At 48.7% G+C, this 19,611-nt stretch overlaps 1 protein-coding gene across 1 annotated transcript in view; it reads right to left on the reverse strand.

Moving 5' to 3' along the window:
* LONRF2 (LON peptidase N-terminal domain and ring finger 2) overlaps positions 1-18,485 on the reverse strand; it is a 36,826-nt gene extending 18,341 nt beyond the window's left edge. Inside the window, exons 1-2 of the mRNA XM_068421911.1 lie at positions 17,726-18,485; positions 1,863-1,981 (exon numbers count right to left, since the gene is read on the reverse strand). Of these exons, the coding sequence (XP_068278012.1) occupies positions 1,863-1,981; positions 17,726-18,485 (879 nt within the window). The remainder of the gene's footprint in view (positions 1-1,862; positions 1,982-17,725) is intronic.
* Positions 18,486-19,611: the final 1,126 nt, after the last annotated feature.

Consider the following 19,611-nt stretch of genomic DNA (forward strand, 5'->3'; position numbering starts at 1 on the left):
AGACTACTGCTGCCACCTCCCCTTTCCTATTTTCACATGGACCTGACAAACATCAGGCTGAAGGGTAAGGTCCAGGCAGGACCCTGTGCAGCAGGCAGGATCCAGGCAGGAGGGCATCTATTTCTATCCACCACATAAAAGTACAACTGGAAACTTCCCCCTGCCTCAAGAGAGTCCCATGACCTGCTTTTCACAGCAACTGAAAAGAAACTAACTTGTCTAGTGCTCTAAATGACTACAGTGGACCCAAGAGCTTCATCAGTAACTCAGCGAGCCATTACATTTCGGTTATCATTAAGCCAAAAGGTACTGGTAGGTGAACACTTGCCTCTCAGGAGCTACTCCCAGAACGAGTTTAATTTTATGGTCTATTTTTTGTTTTGTTTTGTTTTTTTTAACTACACAGTGAGTGTTTGAGCTAATCTCTGCCACTGGATGAGATGCTGCAAGATACAAAACAAAGCAGATGCTCAGAATTCCTGGAGAAGATGACTTCTGGATCAGCATAGCTTACGTGGAAGTTCTCACACACACACGCAAGCGCAAGTGAAATGCGTCTGTGACACTGCTGGTTATGTCATGATGACAAATTTCATTTTCAATTAGCGTTCTTCAGAGATATGATTAATGAAATCTTTATCCGCCTACAACTGACACACATCACATCTCCATGGATTCAAGGCAAACAGAGAAGACACTTCAAGAAAACATTTGAACGTGCGTAATCCATCTTTCTCCCTCTGCACAGAAACCCAGCCAACGCCACCCGAGATGGATTCCTGACTTGATGAGAAATGATCCTAGACTGAAAGGCAAATTGGAGGCAGGGGGAAGATTATGAACTGCCTTCAAATATGAAAGGTTTTAACGGGTGACAATACAGATAGCCTTCAGAGACAAGTATCTAACTTGTCAGAAACTAGATGCTTCAGACAGCACCTCTCTGCTTGCCCCACGTCTTCCCCAGCTGGAAACAGAGAGCTATCTGCAGCCCCCCATGCTGAGGCAGGTGGCCAAGAGGTTCATGCAACACCTCCTTAGTCTTCACAGGGAAGCCAAGGTCTGAATAAAATCCTTCCCCAACTCCCTGTGCTACCCCCTCTCCAGGTAGCACTCAGGGGCTTTATCTGGTCAGACTTGTGTTGCAGTTTTGCTACTGATGGGTGAGGGACTGACTGGAGGTGTAATCAATCCTAGGTGGGGCAATCTGTGGGATACCCAGCCTACCCTCAGGCAGCTGGTGGTAATGACAGGCACCATGTGCTGCTTCCATTTCTCTCTCATAACATCATTTCTGATGCTTGCTTCAGACTACCTACGACCTATGCTCCTTGTAGCACCTTCTTTCGTTATGAAAAGAAGTCCCAGCCCCCTCTATGAATCACCATGACACAGGTAGGAATCAAGAGATATGAATTCTTAGTATTAAAGAGGAGGGAAATACTGAAATACAGCCTGGGATACTCCCCAGAAAGACACGGTGGCCAGCATGCCGGCAAAGCCACCACTGCCTCAGACACACATCCCAAAGGTAACTGCGGTGCCATCCGGGGCTGCTGGAGCTTTAGGGACCAGATTCTCCTGCCAAGCTGCAGCACTACCCCTAACACACCGACTGGCACCAGCACAAACAAAACCACATCACCTGCTGCCCACCACCGAGATCCCACTGGTTGGAGACACGCTAAGAACCTTTTGAGACTTGTCCTGTGAAGAACTTAGCTGTCAGTAGACATTCCCAGCCCTGTTAATGCCAGAATGTTCTCCCCACAATGCCCTCAGCAGCACTGTCCCCACCACAGAGACAAGCCCCGAGAACAAGCAGTTTTCATTTTGGTCTTTACGACACACAAGCACCCTACCGCAGGCCAGTGGGGTTTGTTTCGGCAGAGGACGTCTGCGTCGTGGAGGGCTTGCTGGTAGTTTTTCATCGACGTACAGAGTTCTGCTCGCTGTGCTATGAGCGAACACTTGCAAGAGGCTGGAAAACAAAAAACGTTACAAGGAGCTCCATTAAAAGAAGCACTAGTACGTGTTAAATACAGTAACATAATTTCCAGCCAGAGTAACCTAAAAAGCACGACTGCACAACAGTTACACTTATACCCTCCTGTAATGGGAAAAAAGGCAATTCCTTCCTCCTGTCCTTCCTAAAATATAGTCCTCTCAGCCTGGAAGCAACCTCTGCATTTTATTTATCAAGACAGATTTCATATTCACGTATCGGATGTTACCTGCTCTTTCCCTCGCCTTGCTTACAGGACACTTAAGAAAACAAAAAGCCCCCACCCCTGGTGTGTCTTTGCTTGAAAGAAAACAGCATATGCAGAAATCACCAACGCAGGACTTCAGCTAAAACACCTCCCACAAACCACTCAGTAAGAAAAATGCATGCAGTCTTCACGCTTCACATCCACTTGCCACCTGTGTACCTTGCCCTCCTTAGGGCAGGCAAACCTCTCATGATCACACACGTTGCCTCAGTACCCACACATTCATGAACCATTCAGTTTGCATCAATTATGAACATCTCAAGGGTTATTTTTCTTTCCTTTCCTAAGGTCTCTATAACACATTTTAAGATGGAAATCTTCCTCCAGCATAAAATTTCATAGAACCACAGAAAAACTCTGGCTGATCCATGTTCAGCTTGTCCACGAGGACCTCCATGTCTTCTTTGCAGCGCTGTTGTCTAGCCCAGCCTGTCCTGTTGCAGGGGGTTATTCTGTCCCAGGCGCCTACTTGCTTTTGCTGAAGTAGGCAAGACTGGTCAGCCCATGCCCCAGGCTCTTGGTCTGAATGGCAGCCCTGCCCTCCAGCACATCAACCACCTCTTCCTCCCCCAGTTTGGTGTCACGGACAAGCGTGCTGACACGCTCTGCCCGCTCATTCAAGTTGTTAATAAGGTGTTGAACTGCATCAGCCCCATTACCAACACCTGAGCAATGCCACTGGTAGCCACCTGCCCAGCAGCTCTCTAGCCATTAACCACCACCCTATGCCCCTGACGGTCCAGACAGTTCTCTGCCCATCCCACCTTTACCTCCTGCAGCTTGGCCAGGAGGATGATGTGGCAGGCTGCATCAGCAGCCTTGCAAATACATGCCAAGCCCCAAACATTCTCCCTTTCTCCACCGAAGCAGTTATCTCATCTTAGGAGGTGAGATTCAGGCACGATTTGCTCTTGGTCACTTTAGTCCTTTGCGTGCCAGGAAAGGCCTCTGGAGGGCTGGAAGCTGGCTGCCAGATGGTGGCAGCTACGTGCAGTAACCCTTACCCATACATGAGCTGGTTAAAACTGTCATAACTGGGATTAAACTCGAAAAAGCCTCCAAGGCATGCCACAAGACAGTACTGCCTCATTTCTACCAATTTTAAACTTCACCTCCAAGCTGGCTCTCTCAAGACTTGTCCTGCAAGCACCAGCTCCTGTACATCCCTACACAGGGCTCTTGTCTCCGTACCTCTCCTGCTCTCTCCAGCCTGCTTTGTCTCCACTGTTTGCATCTCACTTCAGCATGAACACCCTAAACGCATCCTCAGTAAGAACACATTGCCCATACAAAGCCTGGGCACACAAGCAAGTGTGCACAGACACACAGAATAAGCACCTAACTGCTGCAGGTGCCACTGCTCATTAAGTTCAAGCACCTACAAGGAGGGATGGCCCAAGATCATGTCGCCCTCCCGCCGCCACCTCCTCCTCCCCTCCCTCAAGCTGACGCCAGCACTCATGCAAGCAAACCAGGTTCGCATGGTTGCACAGAGAACCAGAGCAAGGAATCAATTGACTGAAAGCTAATCCAATAAAAACAAATAAATAAAAAGGTTTAAGAGGATCAGTTCCCCCTCAACTGGTTCACTGTACAGACATGCAAATGCAAGTGCCAGGACAAGAGATGAGAAAGAAAGTAGCAGCAAGGACTGCTGCCTTTTTTGGCTGTGGTGTGGGCCGATGCCAGATATACTAATTGCCGTATGACACACCAAGGGTGATGCTGCCCCACTGGTCCCAGACAGTGAAGGCTAGAGACTACACCTAAAAATAAGCAGCTCTGCATAAGCTAGTTCACACTGTGGGGTTTTTTTTGGTTTTGGTGTTTTGTTTGTTGCTTGGTTTGAGGGTTTTTTTAAGTATTACACACGCAGACTGCTGCAGTGATCCACACTTTTAGCTGATAATTCTTAAAGAGACTGCAAGTTAAATGAAATTAAAAACAATGAAATTAAAAACAATTAATCTAAGATCTTCAGAAGCAAGCTTTTTTCTCCTTTTAGTAGCTGCTTAAATGTAAGATTATTTCATTTAGCTACCATTTAAGCAGTCTGTGTCTTCTGTTTGCATTAAATATGAATGCATAGTCCACATTTTCATGATTGCATCTGGTGCAGGGTTATTTGTGTAGAGTATGCTGCAGTGGTATGGACGGTTATCAGAGGTAGGTGCCCCAGCAGCCAGGCAGGGCACTGGGTGGGGTATTCTTTGGCACCATGGGGGAAAGGAAGCAGTGTGAGATTAGGGTGCAGGCAAGCTGGCTTCCTGCTTCTGTTCACTACTGCACATTGCAGCCACGCTAACGCTTCCCAGCGCTTTTCAATACACAATTCAGCACGGTTCATACATTCAGCAGGCTCAGAGAGAGAATAGCTTCATCAGTTCTTTTTCGGGATCTTGTCTCCACTGCAAAAGTTTTAAGCAAAAAAAGCCAACGCGGAGCACAACGGTATGGCAAAGGCTGCAAGTCCTCCCAAAGCAGAGTCCAAAGACTCTCACAACATGAAAGGAAAATAACAAGCTACTAAAAAAGAAAAAAAAACAACCCCAAGGCAAACCAGAAAAAGCTACATGTATTCAGGGCTTGTACCTCTCCTTCACCAAGTCTCAGCCAGAAAGCGTAAGGTGGGGCCCATCGTAATGAGTAACTGGCGAGGAATGTTTAGTTAACAGAGAGAGAAAGAACGGGTAAAAAAAACTAGCTTTGCTAAACAGAGCAGTGTTTAAGAGACTATAGCATAACAGGTTTTCTATAGGGAGATGAAGCAGCTAGACAAGATGCCGTAGCTGGAGCGGTGCCCAGCCGCCTCCATTCAAGCTCACCCCACTCGGAGACACAGCCGCACAGCCCGAAAGCTTGCCAGCTCCGCATCCGACCCACGCGTCCCCTCGTCCCCAGCCTCCTGCTGCCGGTGGAATCATCCCAGGAGGGTTCACGGCTGGTCCCAGGGCAAGGCTAGGTGGGCTGACACCTCATATTGTCCGTTCGTGGAACTGTGGCATCAGCTGGCTGACTCCAACTTAGGGTATGTGTGGAAGTGGGAAAAAAAAGTGAATATCCAGCTACAGCCTGAATAACAGGGTTTCTATGAGCACTGGATATCAAGTTGTTCCATGCCACTGCATGTGCCAGGAGGAAAAAATAAGTCACAGAAGGTGGACGGAGAGGGCTTGAGGACATACAGAGTTTGTGAACACTGCTAGATGCCAATATACTATAACAACTGTCAAGTTTATTTGGAAAAAAAAAAACAAAAAGTCACACAATAGCCAACAGTTTGTTTTAAAATAATGCACCCATTCTTTCTTCTGGAGGTTAAAAAAAGAGACTTCTTTTACAAATTTCAGGCTAAATTAAAAAAGAAAAGCGTAGAAAATTTTCCTGTTTCCACAATACCAGCAGATGGCATTTCCTGAATCAAACTCTTCTGGGAGCCTGCAGCTGCGTGGCAGAATTTATGTCCTTGTCAGCATCAGGGATCCACTGCTTAGGCTCCCAGGATCTGCGGCTCCGGGCAGCCGGGACACAGAGACTTCCTCAGAGCCGCAGGTCCTGGGAGCCTTCCCACATGGCTCCCTCCTTCCCGGCCATAATCCCACGGCACCAAACCCTGGTCCAAGCACCGCCCAGAGCCAAGGGGCTCGGTGGCTCTCCGCCTCCTGGACCCTCCTTGGGACCACCAAGTATTGCCTACCCTGAGTGTGGTTCTCAGCCTGGATTTTCCAAAATCGTTAACTTTCCGCTCACACCACCTTTGCACTCATCTGCAGATGTTTGTTAGATTGTGCTTTTACTTATGCAGAAGCTAACACCCAAAATTACTTTTCCAGATATGCCCAAGCACTCAAGTTTTAACAAAAACTATGCTGCTTGAGTTCGGGAGGCCAACAGGAAAACAGGACTCCCCAAAGTCTCCTTGTGCCAGAAAGGCAATTAGAGCGATTAAGAGAACTGGCAAACTGACCGTAGATGACAATAAAAGTTTTACTGTAACAAACTACCACAGAGATTTCTTCCAGGAGCTCAGCACAGAAAGAACAAGTTTAAAGTTGCTAGAACTCCCTAATCCTCCTTGTCTGACATTTCTTCCTAGAAAAGCACGTTTTATTCAAATGTATTTCAATCCTAAGCACATTTCCTGAATGCATGAGCAGAACTGAAACAGTGTCATCACAAAAACACCTTTCAGTCTTGCTAGTAAGAGTGAGCCTGCACAGGACTTCAGGGGAAATTTTTCCCACATTTTAAAGAAACTTCTGCCCCTGGAGAGAGGAAAACATTTGGCTTGCTTTGTTACATTATGCATTCAATTCTGAACAATTCAGTACTGAAAGCCTTTTCATAAGCTTGAAAAATAATATGAAACATTTATTTTCATTTCAGTGAGAAATTAGCAAGATTTAGTAATTAACTGAATAACAAGCTAGTTTTTCTCCTCCAGACTTCATGCAAACATGACAAGTCCATGCACAAAATATGGATGCACAGAGGAGTGTGTGTGGGGGGAAGGGTGGTGCAGAGGAAGGAGCACACTTGATAAAATAATTAACAGAAGCAGTAAAGACATTCAGGACATTCAAATAAAACTTTATTCCACAGCAAAGATGAAACCCAGGGTCACTTCCCAAAACTGATTAAGAGGGACAATGAACATGACTGCATACTTGCAATCAGCAGGCCTATGTTCTCTCACTTATCAGTCCGTCTGAATTGGATTAATAATTGGATTTTTTTAAAAATCAGTATTTTCTGAATATCATGGCTTTTCCTCCCTGCATTTACATCACTGGCATTCTTCAGGAGGTGAAGTAACCAAGGGCTCCAGAGGAAGTGTGCAAGAGGTTTCAGCAGACATAGGACACTAGGAAAGAAGCCTCTTCCTCCATAAGCCCACTCTTGCAACCAAGCACCCTTCAACTGCGATTAGGAAGCAGGCACTTGTGAACAGTACTCTGCAGGCAAACACAACACCTATTTCCACTGGGTGACCAACACCGTAAGACATGGCAGCATACAAGTTTAGGAGCTCCTGAAATAGGCTGCGGCGAGGAGGAGGATTGCGGGGCACCACCATCCTCCACATGGAGCCTGCACTACCAGGCAGCAGCTGGTTTGCATGTCCAAAGGCCTCCTTCCTCATCCACACTCATGCTGCCCACAGACAGCGTAATAAAGCACATCACCTCCTCTGATGGAATCTATATACCATCAAGCTCTATTTATTTTATTTTCTTTTATCATCATTCAGATACGAAGTATTTTGCTTCATGTTTTTCTTCCTTCTGAAGTGCCCACTACAAGTTTCAAAAAGCCACTTGTGCTGGTTTGGGCTGGGATAGAGTTCATTTTCTTCACAGTAGCTAGTATGGGGCTGTGTTTTGGATTTGTGCTGAAAAGCGTTGGTAACACAGGGGCGTTTTCCCTGCTTAGCAGGGCTTACACAGAGTCAAGGCCTTTTCTGCTTCTCACACCACCCCAACAGCGAGGAGGCTGGGAGTGCACAGGAAGCTGGGAGGGGACACAGCCGGGACAGCTGACCCCAGCTGACTACAGGGATATCCCATACCATATGATGTCATGCTCAGCATATAAAGCTAGGGGAAGGAGGAGGAAGGGGGGACATTTGGAGTGATGGCGTTTGTCTTCCCAAGTCACCATTACATGTGATGAAGCCCGGCTTTCCTGGGGATGGCTGAACAGCTGTCTGCTGACAGGAAGCAGTGAATGAATTCCTTGTTCTGTTTTGTTTGCACGCAGCTTTTGCTTTACCTATTAAACTGTCTTTATCTCAACCCATGAGTTTTCTCACTTTTACCCTTGTGACTCTCTCCCCCATCCCACCACAGAGCAGTGAGCTAGTGGCTGCATGGGGCTGAACTTGTCGGCTGGGATTACACCACACCACCACGCCAAGCCAGAGTTGTCTCTCCCATCACCTCCACAGGGAAGCCGATTCAGACACCACCAGAGAGCCCCAATATGGCTCATTTGCACTAAGCAGCGACAGAGCTGGTCCATGCCTGATTAGGATTTCACCTCTACACGCAACCTAAGCACACAGCATGTCAACATGACAAAGCAGAGGAGACCTATTTAAACTGGGGAGGACAAATTGCAGCCACAACTTCACCAGCAGAATTGAAGCGGCAATGCTCTCCCCTTGCCTTCCCACCCAAAGATAGAGGACATCCACTCCCTTGCTTCTTTGCCTTGCAGCATGCTTACCTAGGTGCTCTCTGGCCTGGAGGACAGGGAGACACCAAGAAACTCCCTCATATTATCACTCTGACTGAAAGAAAAGACACTGGCGACAGATGAGCTGGATTATTCTTAAGAACATAAAATTTTAAGACTGAACTAATTTTTCTCCCGGCCTCTGCAATTTGCTATTGAAAAGCCCAGATTTAAGAACACAGATTTTTCTGTGTGCTGGACAAAATGCTTTAGATTCCCAGCAGTTTTATTTCAGGCTCAGTAAGTCCTCAGTTAGGAAGCTCCATACGTTATTTAAAGCTGGACTGTCATCACCACTAAGCACAGCTAATCACTGCTCTCATCATTACTCAGGAGAAACACGGTAAGGGAAGTTATACACTACCTAGAAGAAGAGCTGCTACAAAGAAGGCGCAGCTAACTTTGTGCCCTTGCTTTCGTGTTATACCTCTAGCCTCATGGGGCAGAAGCATGTCAGACCGATTACACTAACCTACGGCTTAGTTTACACTTCCACAACTGCAAAGCCAATGGTAACCTTCTTTACAAACACATTAGTGATGAATTGCATGGTACAGCAAAAGTCTTCAAGAATGTCCCAGCATAGAGCTAAGTGTAATATATTATATCATTGCTCCCTCCTATCCAAATCCTAATCTTTCAACACTTTTGCTAGATGCATGCTACTCTTTCCAGATAAAATAGCATGAATCAACACCTCTTCCCTATATTTCCAGTTCCCACTCTACCCTTTGGACATTTGGGCACATACCCCAAGTCCATCCACGGCTGCTTGGCACTAATATAATAAAACCATTAAGTACACAAACATGACTAATTTTCAATGCTTACTAGCTTTCCCAGCATTTAGTTCGAGGCTCCTGTAAGGTTTGCTACCAAAGCCTCAGTCAGAACTGAAGTATCCTCTCAAACAGCAGGTACAGAGCCTGTCCCAAAGCAAGATGCCTATGGATTGAAGTATGAAGACATAACAAGCAAGCTTCAAAGGCAAAACAAAACACCCTAAGAGGTCAAGCCCCTGCCCGATCCCCAAAACACCCAAGGAAAAGTCCTGACCCCCCACAGAAACAGGGAGCTGTGCTAGGTGCACATGAACCTGTGATTGCAAGGAGACTTCAAAGACACGTTGTGCTTCACAGCCAGGTGGGACCAGCCAAGTAGCTGATCATAGTTAACAAGATCAATTTACAGCCAGATATTCTATCATAATATGACTTTACCACTGATAATCTAGTTGTCCTCTTTGTCACAATCAGTACCTAAGCTATATTTCTACCACTTACAGTACTTCAGGTGTCTATAACCTTCTCTTTTTCCAGTTAAAGCTTATTTCAGCCCAGAATTTCTGACTCTGCAAGTTGCAAAAAGGACCTTCTTGTTTCTCAGTTATTACCTCACTGCTTCTGTCCTCAAAGAGTCGATCTCAATACCTTTGTAAAAGAGAAAAGGAGTGGTGCAGTATCCTACTAATTTTAACATTAGGAAGCACAAGGCAGTTCTATAAATGTCTTCTTCCAAAAGCAAAAGACATCCTGTTATACTTTATCACAGCAAAAGGAAAAGAGAATATGCTGTTTGAAGAGACTTCAAAAACTCTTCAGACTTATACGTAGGTATAGTTTGTTCTCTAGGATTGCTGAAGTAGTTCAATTATTTATAGGAAATTACATCTGGGTTATATACATGGAGGGGGGAATACCCACCCTATCTTAAGTGGTACATAATCTAAGTTACATCAGCAATGTTAACTACTTAAAAAACCCACACCCAAACACTGTCTACTGTACAGCATGATGCCTCCTCCCCTTCGTGCCCGTGATGGATAAGCCTCCTGTCCACCATGGCCCTTAGTCTTGCAGCCCTGCAAAGCCTCTGCCTTCAGCAGACCCTCTGCAAGCAGGCAAAGCTTCCAGAGATCCAACTACAGGATCGGAGCTTTCAACTGCAAGCTCTTTACAAATGAGTGAGTAATACTAGCTCCTGCTTCGAAGTACTTGACACGTTTCCAGTGGTGTCATATATGAAGTATTTACTACTATTTTTCAAGCACTACCTCAGTAAAAAAGGCGGGGGACTGAGGGACAGAAGTCTGCAAAATATTTTAAATTCAAAAATAACCCTCAGACTACTGCAACAGTCTCTAGGTAACCCTGACTCCTACTTTTACACATTTTTCTGCCTCTGTAAAACAGAACAAAGAGGTTTTGGAGACATGCTTTAAGCAGATTCCAAGAGGCACTTTTACAGAGGGATGGGAAAGTTCCTTTTTTAGCACAAATCCTCTAAGCAGCAAGCATCTACTATTTTTTGTAGCATGTAATTTCAGAAAGACTACCTCTCATTCTTCACTTAGAAATCACACTTTCCTTTAGGAACTACAAAATTAAATATTTTTCCGATAAATTATTAAAATGACTGAACCATTTGCTGTTCCAGGAGTTATGACAGCTGCCTACTACGGCTTTTTTTTTTTTTTAAATGGCTGATACAACATCAGAGACTTACTTCCTTACTACTGGAAAGTGTTCCCAAGACCCTGTGAGGAAGGAAGATTCGGTCAACCTCTTTTACCACATCAGAAAAAGACAACTGACCTTATCTTCTAATAGCAATCTTCTAGAAACTGTACAAAAGAACAGATCATTAAATTGTACTTAATTCACATATAGGTAGGTGCATGTGGATGCTGTCTTGTGGTTTTTGAACAATGTGACTCCAGTGCAAGTGCACCACTAAGGAGCACAAGTCCTTAGAAAACAGCAGCAGAATTAATAAAATGCATACTATGGCACCAGTCACCTTTATAAAAACTTAAGCACAGCTTTCTAAAGAGAGTTCAGCAGCTTCCCTTCGAAGACAGAGACTCTTCTTTGCTTCTTCTGACCTTGACCCATGACCAACACAGACACCCTTCACCTGTCAGGTCTGCAGTAGGGTAGCACCAGGAGACTGTCCCACCAGCCCACTGAGAAATTCTGATCATCTTTCCTCCCCCCTTATCTGAAACAACTCAGAAGCCGTCTTGGAAGGAAAATGACCTAGCAAATAATTTTTGGGGCATGGCATAACACTTGCCCATAGCTGTCTTACTCGTAGCTCTAAGCACTCAGCCCAACTTCAAGAATGCCTGGCTGGAAGTTCCCCTATGCCGTGCTCTCCAGGAAGCAGTGCAACCCCACCACCTGGCATTTACCTAGCAGGAAAGTCCACAGCAGTTGCTCTTGATTCAACTTGCACTGAAGGCCTGTAGCTTTAACAGCTTGAGAGCCAGGTCAAGAGATGCATCAAACCACATTTATTTCCTATGTGCAACAGCGCTAAGGCTTGGTTTTGGTTTGGTTTTTTTTTTACCTATTTGAGAGCTATCAATATAAAGGGAGGTGGAAGGGAAGGAAAAGCCAAAGATACACATCAGCTACCCACCTACCTAGCCAATACGCCAAGAGCAGCGTAACTGAACTTGTTGCGAAAGACACCGACACGAACAACTGTCTATATAGACCAGAGGAGACAAGATAGGACAAGAAGGCCACGAAGGTTTGCAGATACTCTATACTGAGGTCAAACCATACCACTTGCTACCTGAGCAAAGCAGTAGCCACAAGCTCAGGAGCATGGAGGCAGCAGCAAGCCGCTCACCACACAAACTCAATGCCTGGCACAGGATGGCGATGGGGATGGTGAGCCCAAGCAGGTGAACCCCCAGCACGCTACTTAAAACAGCCCAGTGAGTAAGGCTGGGGAGCAGGAACCAGTACCAACACCATCCCTTGAGCTTCAGTCTGCTTGAGAACAGGCGTATTTTGGCCTGAGACCTCGTCCTCGCATGCCCAGTGCTCCCTTTACGACTCTTTTCTACTGCCTCCTGGCCTGCCCCGCCCCTTTAATTCAATGCTTATGAAGGGAGAATTTGGAAGGTGCCAGATAAGTTTCCATGAATTGCCTGACCACAAGCTAAATTAGTGCTGAGTGGCCACATTAAGCTTTCTTTTGGATCAAGCCAATTTATGGTGAACCTGTGCTGGGATGAGGGGGAAGAAATCTCTCTCCCCTGAGGTCTGGCCAAGAGAGGCAGATCCTCCTCTTTCCACCAAAGCTCAGGGAGCTGCTATGCTTTATTTCTAGCAACACCCCAAACACCACCCTGAGGGCTGGGGGTCAGCATGCAGCTCTCCACCCCAGGAGATGAGACACTGAGCATCTCCAGCAGCACCTCCTTTGCTTGCCCTGCACCATGCTACCTCTGACACTATGTTGGGCTTGATGGAAACTCGCCTCCTCTCCTTGGCCTTTCCTGCACCATCCTTTATCCACTGAAAACAGAGATCCACGTAGAGGACTTAGGAAGAAAAGGCAGCCTTTGCACATACATCTACCCTTAACTCCACTGTGTTTTAAAAACTTTCCGATACAGCTGAGCTTTATCTCCTACATGCTTATTCTGAACCCCTTGGGGTCTAAAAAAATTAAAAAGCAGTGCAATTTGAGCAGCTACATGCATCAGCTATCCCCGCCTCCCAGGAGGAACCTGTTTCTGCTCAGAAAGAGCCCATCACACCAGAACTAAACACAACCACTCCAAGGGATTGCTGCAGCTTTTACTGCTCTCCAGAGACAGCGACGCTTCTCAGGCTTGGCAGGCTTTGCAGCAGTGGGTAATTACACGCCGGAGTCAACATGCCTCATGCAGAAACATGGTGTCCTGGCTTGCTGGTGTCCAGATACGTGTGCCACTCTGCTGGGAACCAGACACAACGACACAGCACACAGCAGGCAAGCGAGCACCCGCTCCATCGTGCCACAGGAGCCAGAGCATGGCCATCCCTCCCCACCCAAAGAAGCTCGTTTGGGATTAGGGTCAGGCAGGCGCAGTGGGAGCACGGCCCTTCCCAGCAGAGCTGCAGCTCTACGTGCAGGCTTGAGAGACCACCCAAGACCTATAACTGCTGACACAGCTCAGGAACCAGCGTCATTACAAAAATGGCAGCAGGAACAGAGCCAGAGGACTGCACCGTTGGGCTTTTTATCTCCAAGCAAGCATCTTCGGACTTACTTACAGGAAAGGTGCAGGATGCTAACAGGCTGTCTCAGTATGAAGAAGTGTACAGAGAAATGCCGGCTGAAGGCGTGAGCCACTGCCACCCAAACCCTCGTACACTCTGCCTGTGTGTTTGCTTCCAAGCGCACCTTCACACCGAGGAGAGCTCTGTCTCCTTCAGAGCTACAGAGCATCTAATTTTAAATCCAGCAGACTAGCACAAAGAGTACAATATGCTCCTACTTGGCCTGCACAAGACAGTATTTTTTGATAATAATTTGGTGGTGTCAGGGCAATGGTTGGACTTGATGATCCCAGAGGTCTCTTCCAACCTGATTGATTCTGTGTGATTCTGTGTCTGTGTGATAAACACTGTTCCCCAAGAGTGAACTTTGTTATCGTGCTCCCACCTCTGCCACGATACCATCTTTGGCTGTTCAAATGCCTGGTACTTGGGAAAAGCCCTACTCATTATCTTCCCTATGAAGCAACAGCCACGTGCTACCTCTGTAACTGAGCATTGCTTTCTAGAAAGAAAAAAAAAAAACAAAACACACTCCCAAAAGCAGAGCCTCAAAATACCCACATTAATTTGTCACCGAAATCTTTGTTCCTTTAGTTTCAGTCACACAGCTTAAAGGGTCTGTAAGCCTGGATATACTGAAACAACTGTAATCCTCCCAGGCACCGTCCCCTACAGAGAGCATTTCCATCAGAGAGCAGAAGGTGAGAGGAAAAAAGAGTGCAGAAAGCACCCTGTGCACAAAGCAGCCCCAAATCCAAACAAAACCAAAACAAATCAGCCCTGCACATGTATGTGATATTATATTTCAGTTAAATTGACCTAAGAGTTAACATAATCAGAAGACCAGTTAGAAGAGAAGGGATGGCAAAGCAGCAGCCCACCTCTGACACTCCAGCTCTGAATTTCATCTGTCTGGGGTACAGCCCTGAGAGCAAGATTTGGACAATACTTGACATTATGACGGCTGAACAGCATAAAGCTTGGCACAAAGAGCGATCCAGCTGGAAACAAATGCTTCCTTTCAAGCAGCCTGACATGCGCTTGCTTTGAAGCTGTGGTAATTAGATACCTTGCAATAATGAGGGATCTATTCCAATGTCTATGGCAGCAAAAAAGCCAGTGACTTTGTTAAAAACAGCAGAGCTGTGGGCATCTCAAGAGGACTAGAAGGATCAAATAGTAAAGCTGATTTTCTTAAAAAGAACAACAGAAAACCCCACACAACCACAGTAAAATCCCTTGCAGGCTCTATCAGAGCAAACACGGGAGCAGCAGTGGCATTGTAGGTCCGACAGTTAAGGAAAAAAAGATGAACACACTTGCTAAGAGTAAGCTTTTACAAGACAAACTAGTTCAACTGGAAAAAGCTGACAACTTGAAGGCATGCAGACCTCTTCCGAGACCTGAAATTAGGAGCAGATATTCCAGACTGTACTGGAAATAAGTGTGCTGGCTACATGACAGGAGCCTTTTATAGTTCAGACTTGAAGCACCTTGAGAACTAAAATGCAAATCAGAAGACGGAAGGTCGCAACCAGAATGAGAGAAGTGATCAGCAACTGGAAAACTTGCTTTAATATTACACCACACAAAGCCAGTTGTTGCAGATTGGGCAGGAAAGTACTCCACAAGAAACACCAGTAAAAAAAACCCCACTGAACCGTGTGTCCTGCCAAGAAGCCTGGAGTTTTACCTAACTTTATAGAGCAATTGTATAATCAATGTGCTCATGTGCCTTCAGTCTCTAAAAAGAAATTACAAGGATACCCACGCCCTTCACTCTCAATAGTAACACATAAGCATTTGGAGGTTAAAAAAAGCAGTTATTTTCTCACACATTAAAAGTCTTAAATACCTGACAGTGGCTCATAAGCATTTCAAGTTGCCCATATGCTAACACTTAAGAAGTACTGTGAACAGTTAAAAAAAAAAAAAACAAACATGGCTGTTTTCTTTCTCCTGTTAACTGGGATACATGGCTGGAAAGCAAGAGGGCAACTCCGGCAAGCCAAAAGGCAGCACCTGATGGGCACACGGTAAGAATTTCACAACATGAGGCTCAGGCAGCAGTTCAACCTGTGAGAAACGGCAGCGGCACACACGAAACAGGAAAAAAGCTGAAGGGCTGGGGGGTGGGCTGCCTTTCAGCAACAGGAATTTGGATCCGCTATGGGAAAGTTACAGCATGCCAGCCTACGGTTTTAGGGTTTCAAAAGCTAGCAAGATACCTGCTATTATTTTTAATTAGAATTTAAAAAAAAAAAAATCTTATTAAGCAATTTTAGCGTCACTGACAGAGCAAGGAGTTTCTGAAGAGATTCCCAGCGTGCTTGGGAAATCACAGAAAACAGAAATTAGGACACTGCAAGGGAGTTTAGATCTAGAGACCCTGACGCACAGCAGCCACGGCTGGAGATACGTGCTGCAGGGAACGGAGGGGGAAGGACAGGCTATGCGAGAGCCCCAGCAGCACACTACAGTCTTTCCTCCCCTTTCACCCCTGCGCAGACACAGGAAGAAACACACACGACAGTGAGAAACAGTTCTCTCAAATTCAATTCAAGCACTTATTTCATTGACAAGATGCTATTTTCCCCAGCAGTGGGATCCCGATCCCAAAATATTAAAGAGGCTCCACTACTGAAAACTCGCTGTGACCTACATCAAGCCTCTCCCCTCCCTCTGCTTCACCTTCCTTCTTGGGCTCTCTGTCCTGCCCTACTTTACTAGAGATTATTTCAGCTAAACCACATAATGGTTTTACAGAGAGGACTCAGTCAGGACTGAAAACTTGTCACATCTAGCTGGAAAAGTGGAATAAACAGCAGGAATAATGTTTTCCACGGCCAGCATCAGTGGAGAGGCGAGACTAGGCTATGCTATCCCAAACTCTTGTATCTCGGATGCCTATCATGCAACCGCAGCAAAAAAAGAAAGCGAGAGAGGGACTGGCATAATGGTGTGTTCCTCTTCACGGCAGGCAGCAAAACAATAAAAGATTTACAAAATCACAGTCAATTGTCCCTAGATGTAAAAACCAGGAATGAGGAAGGCGAAGTAGGGAAGGAGCTCTTCCATCGAGGACAGCCACAGTTTTCCCTACATTTCATTCGTCCTCTGAAGAGATTTACCCTCAGGACTTGTCTCCCTTAGCACGACTGAGGCTTCCTCCCCCCTTCCTCCCCAATTAAACCGGAACACCTATCACGCTCAGACGGGAGGAGCAGCAGATCCCGGGGGATCTGCTGAGATCCCGGCTCTTCCCAGCTCCGCGCCTCTATCCAAGCGTTGTAGATACTCACGGTGCTGTACCACCCCCACCGTTTGCAGAGCAAACAAGACGGGAGCACGCACACACACACAAGCTTTACTATAAGGCTACAACCGAGCGAGCAGGATCCACCTACTACTCGGCACAGAGACTAAAAACAACCTAGTTTTAAGAAACTAAGGCTGCCATCGGTTTGGCAGAGAAGGAAGGCAGACCGTGCCATTTTTATTTAAACCCAGGCTCTTCAGAGAATACTTTGCACATAAAAATACCGCATGCCTACAAAGAGGTTACGCTCAAAACACGGGCGGAAGATCTCCACAAGTCAAAAATGCGCATTTCTCTTCAATATTTTGCACAGTTAAAGGAAATTTTCTCAGCCTTATGCCTATTGATATTTCATTAATTGTTTTCAAAGGCTGTGTTTTGCTGGAGGCAACCGCACGTTGCTGAATGCATCCGATCCACACACCGATTTCTTTCCACGAAGCGGCGGTAGGGCTGAACACGACCACTACTGTGTCTCCTTTACTAAAAGATGGTTTCCGCACAAATAGGAAAGCGGGTTTTCTAGAAATACTGCATAATGAGTCATCGACTGCAGGCAGTTTAACGCCGGGCACCTTCTGAGCAAGGACGAAAATAACAGCGGAACAAAAATAGCCCTTCACTTTGGGAAGGGGTAGATGTGGTGGTGAGGAGACCCAGTGGAAGGATTCATTCTCAAAACTTCCCCCCGGTGCCCTCTCCCATCATTCACCACCAGTCCCCTCCCCGCCCGGCTGCTGCGGGGGGGCAGCGCTGCTCCCGCCTCGCACCCCCCTCCTCCTCCGCCGCCCCCACCTCCCGCTCCCGACCCCCCTGCCGCCGCCGCTCCTCACCCATCTCCAGGGCCTGGTTGTATTTCTCCAGGGCAGCCGGCAGCTCCTGGCGCTCCCGCAGCGCGTCGCCCTCGGCGCGGAGCCGCCGCGCCCGGCTCTCGGCGCCGAACCACTTCTGCAGCAGGTTGCCCAGCACCACGTTGACCCGCGGGCGGGCGGCGGGGGACGGCGGCGAGGCGGCGGGGGTCGTCTCGGCGGGGCGGCGGCAGCGGCCGCAGTCGCCGGGCTCGGCGCAGCGGCGGCAGTGGGTGTGCCCGCAGTGCAGGGTGACCGGCTCGCACAGCAGCCGCCGGCACAGCGGGCAGGCGAAGAGCTCGGGCGGGCGGCAGCACGCCGGGTCGCCCAGCCCCTCGCCCTCCGCCCCGCCGCCGGGTCCGCCGCCGGGTCCGCCGCTCCCCCAGGGCGGGAGGCGCAGCTCCTTGTCGCGGATGCTGAGGGCGAAGCTCTCGGCCAGCTCCCGCAGCTCCTCGGGCCGCAGCCGCGCCAGCCGCGCCGCCGCGCCGTAGGCGTCCAGCGCCTCGGCCATGCGGCCAGCCCGCGCCAGCGCGTCGGCGCGGCGGAGGCACAGGCCCCGCTCGGGCTGCGGCAACCCCGCCAGCTCCGAGCCGTAGATCTCGGCCGCCAGCTCGAAGTTGCCGCCGCGGAAGGCCTCCTCCGCCACCTGCAGCATCTCGGCGCAGGGTCCCCCCGCCGCCGCGCCGGCAGCAGACCCGGCCCCGGCGGCGGGGGGCAGCGCGCAGGGCCCCGGGCCCAGCTCCATGCCCGCACGGCGCCGCCGGCCCTGGGCTGCCCTACTCCATGCCGGGCCCGCGGCGCTACCGACTCCGGCTCCTTCCTGGGAGGGGACGGCGACGGAAGGGAGGGAGAGAGGGGGCGGGTCACATCGCTGCAGCAGGGGGGTGGCTCCCGTGCGGGAGCGGAGGGGGGGGGTGGTGGTTGGCGGAGGGGCGGGGGGAGATGGGGGGCGGCTCGCACCGCTCCCGCGGGCACGGCTCCCGGCTTATGTAAGGGGCGGCTGGCGGCGTAAACCGTCTCTGACCGCCCTGCCTGGGGGCGGTGGCTCGGAGGGAGCGCTCCTTCCCTTCCTTCCTCCCTCCGGGCCCGCCCGGCGGCCGCCGCTGCCAGGTGCCGGTGCCGCACGTGCCCGCCCGCCGCCGCGCTGCCCCGCCCGCACGTGCGCCCGGCCCGGTGGCGGCGGCGGCTCCCTGCGGGAGCGGGAGCGGTTCCGCTGTGCAGCTCCTGCTGGGCTCAGCCGTTTCCTTCCCGTTTCCTGGTGCCCGGCCTTAACCGCTTCCTCGCTGGGGCTGCCCGGCCCCCCTGCCCCTGGCCGCCCCCACCGGCACCCCATGGGCGCCGGGACCCCCTGGGCACCGCCCGGCTGCCGGGCGCAGCCCCTCGGCATGGGGTGAGCAGCCGCGCACAGGGTGGGTCGGGCTATGTTATCCCTTATTGTTTGGTTGTATTTCCTCGGTCCCCGAGAAAGCGAGCATGCGTTCTCTCTTAAAATAAAATAAAATAAAAATAATAAATAAGATTTCCCAAACCGCCCAACTCTCAGAAAAAATCCTTTTCTGTAAGCGGCAGCCTTGCCAGCGCAGCTTGGGATCCGCGAGTCGTGCTGAGCACTGGCTTGTGCATCGGCAGCAACAATAAAGATAATGCAGCTGGAAGTTAGTTAATCATGCGTGAGTCAGAAAGGAATCCAACTTGCTCCGCAGGAATAACAGGAGTGAAAAAAAATATATATTTTATTTTAGACACAGCTGTAAACAAACCGTTTGGAGGAGTGGAGAGCCTGTCAGTCGAACGAGGAGGTGCCCGTGTCCAGCTGCTTCTTGGATTGCAGCTGGACAGCGGAGGGTGTTCTGGGTTTTGCTTCTCTCCTG

The sequence above is a fragment of the Nyctibius grandis genome, chromosome 2 (genome assembly GCF_013368605.1).
Source record: "Nyctibius grandis isolate bNycGra1 chromosome 2, bNycGra1.pri, whole genome shotgun sequence".
NCBI lineage: Eukaryota > Metazoa > Chordata > Aves > Nyctibiiformes > Nyctibiidae > Nyctibius > Nyctibius grandis.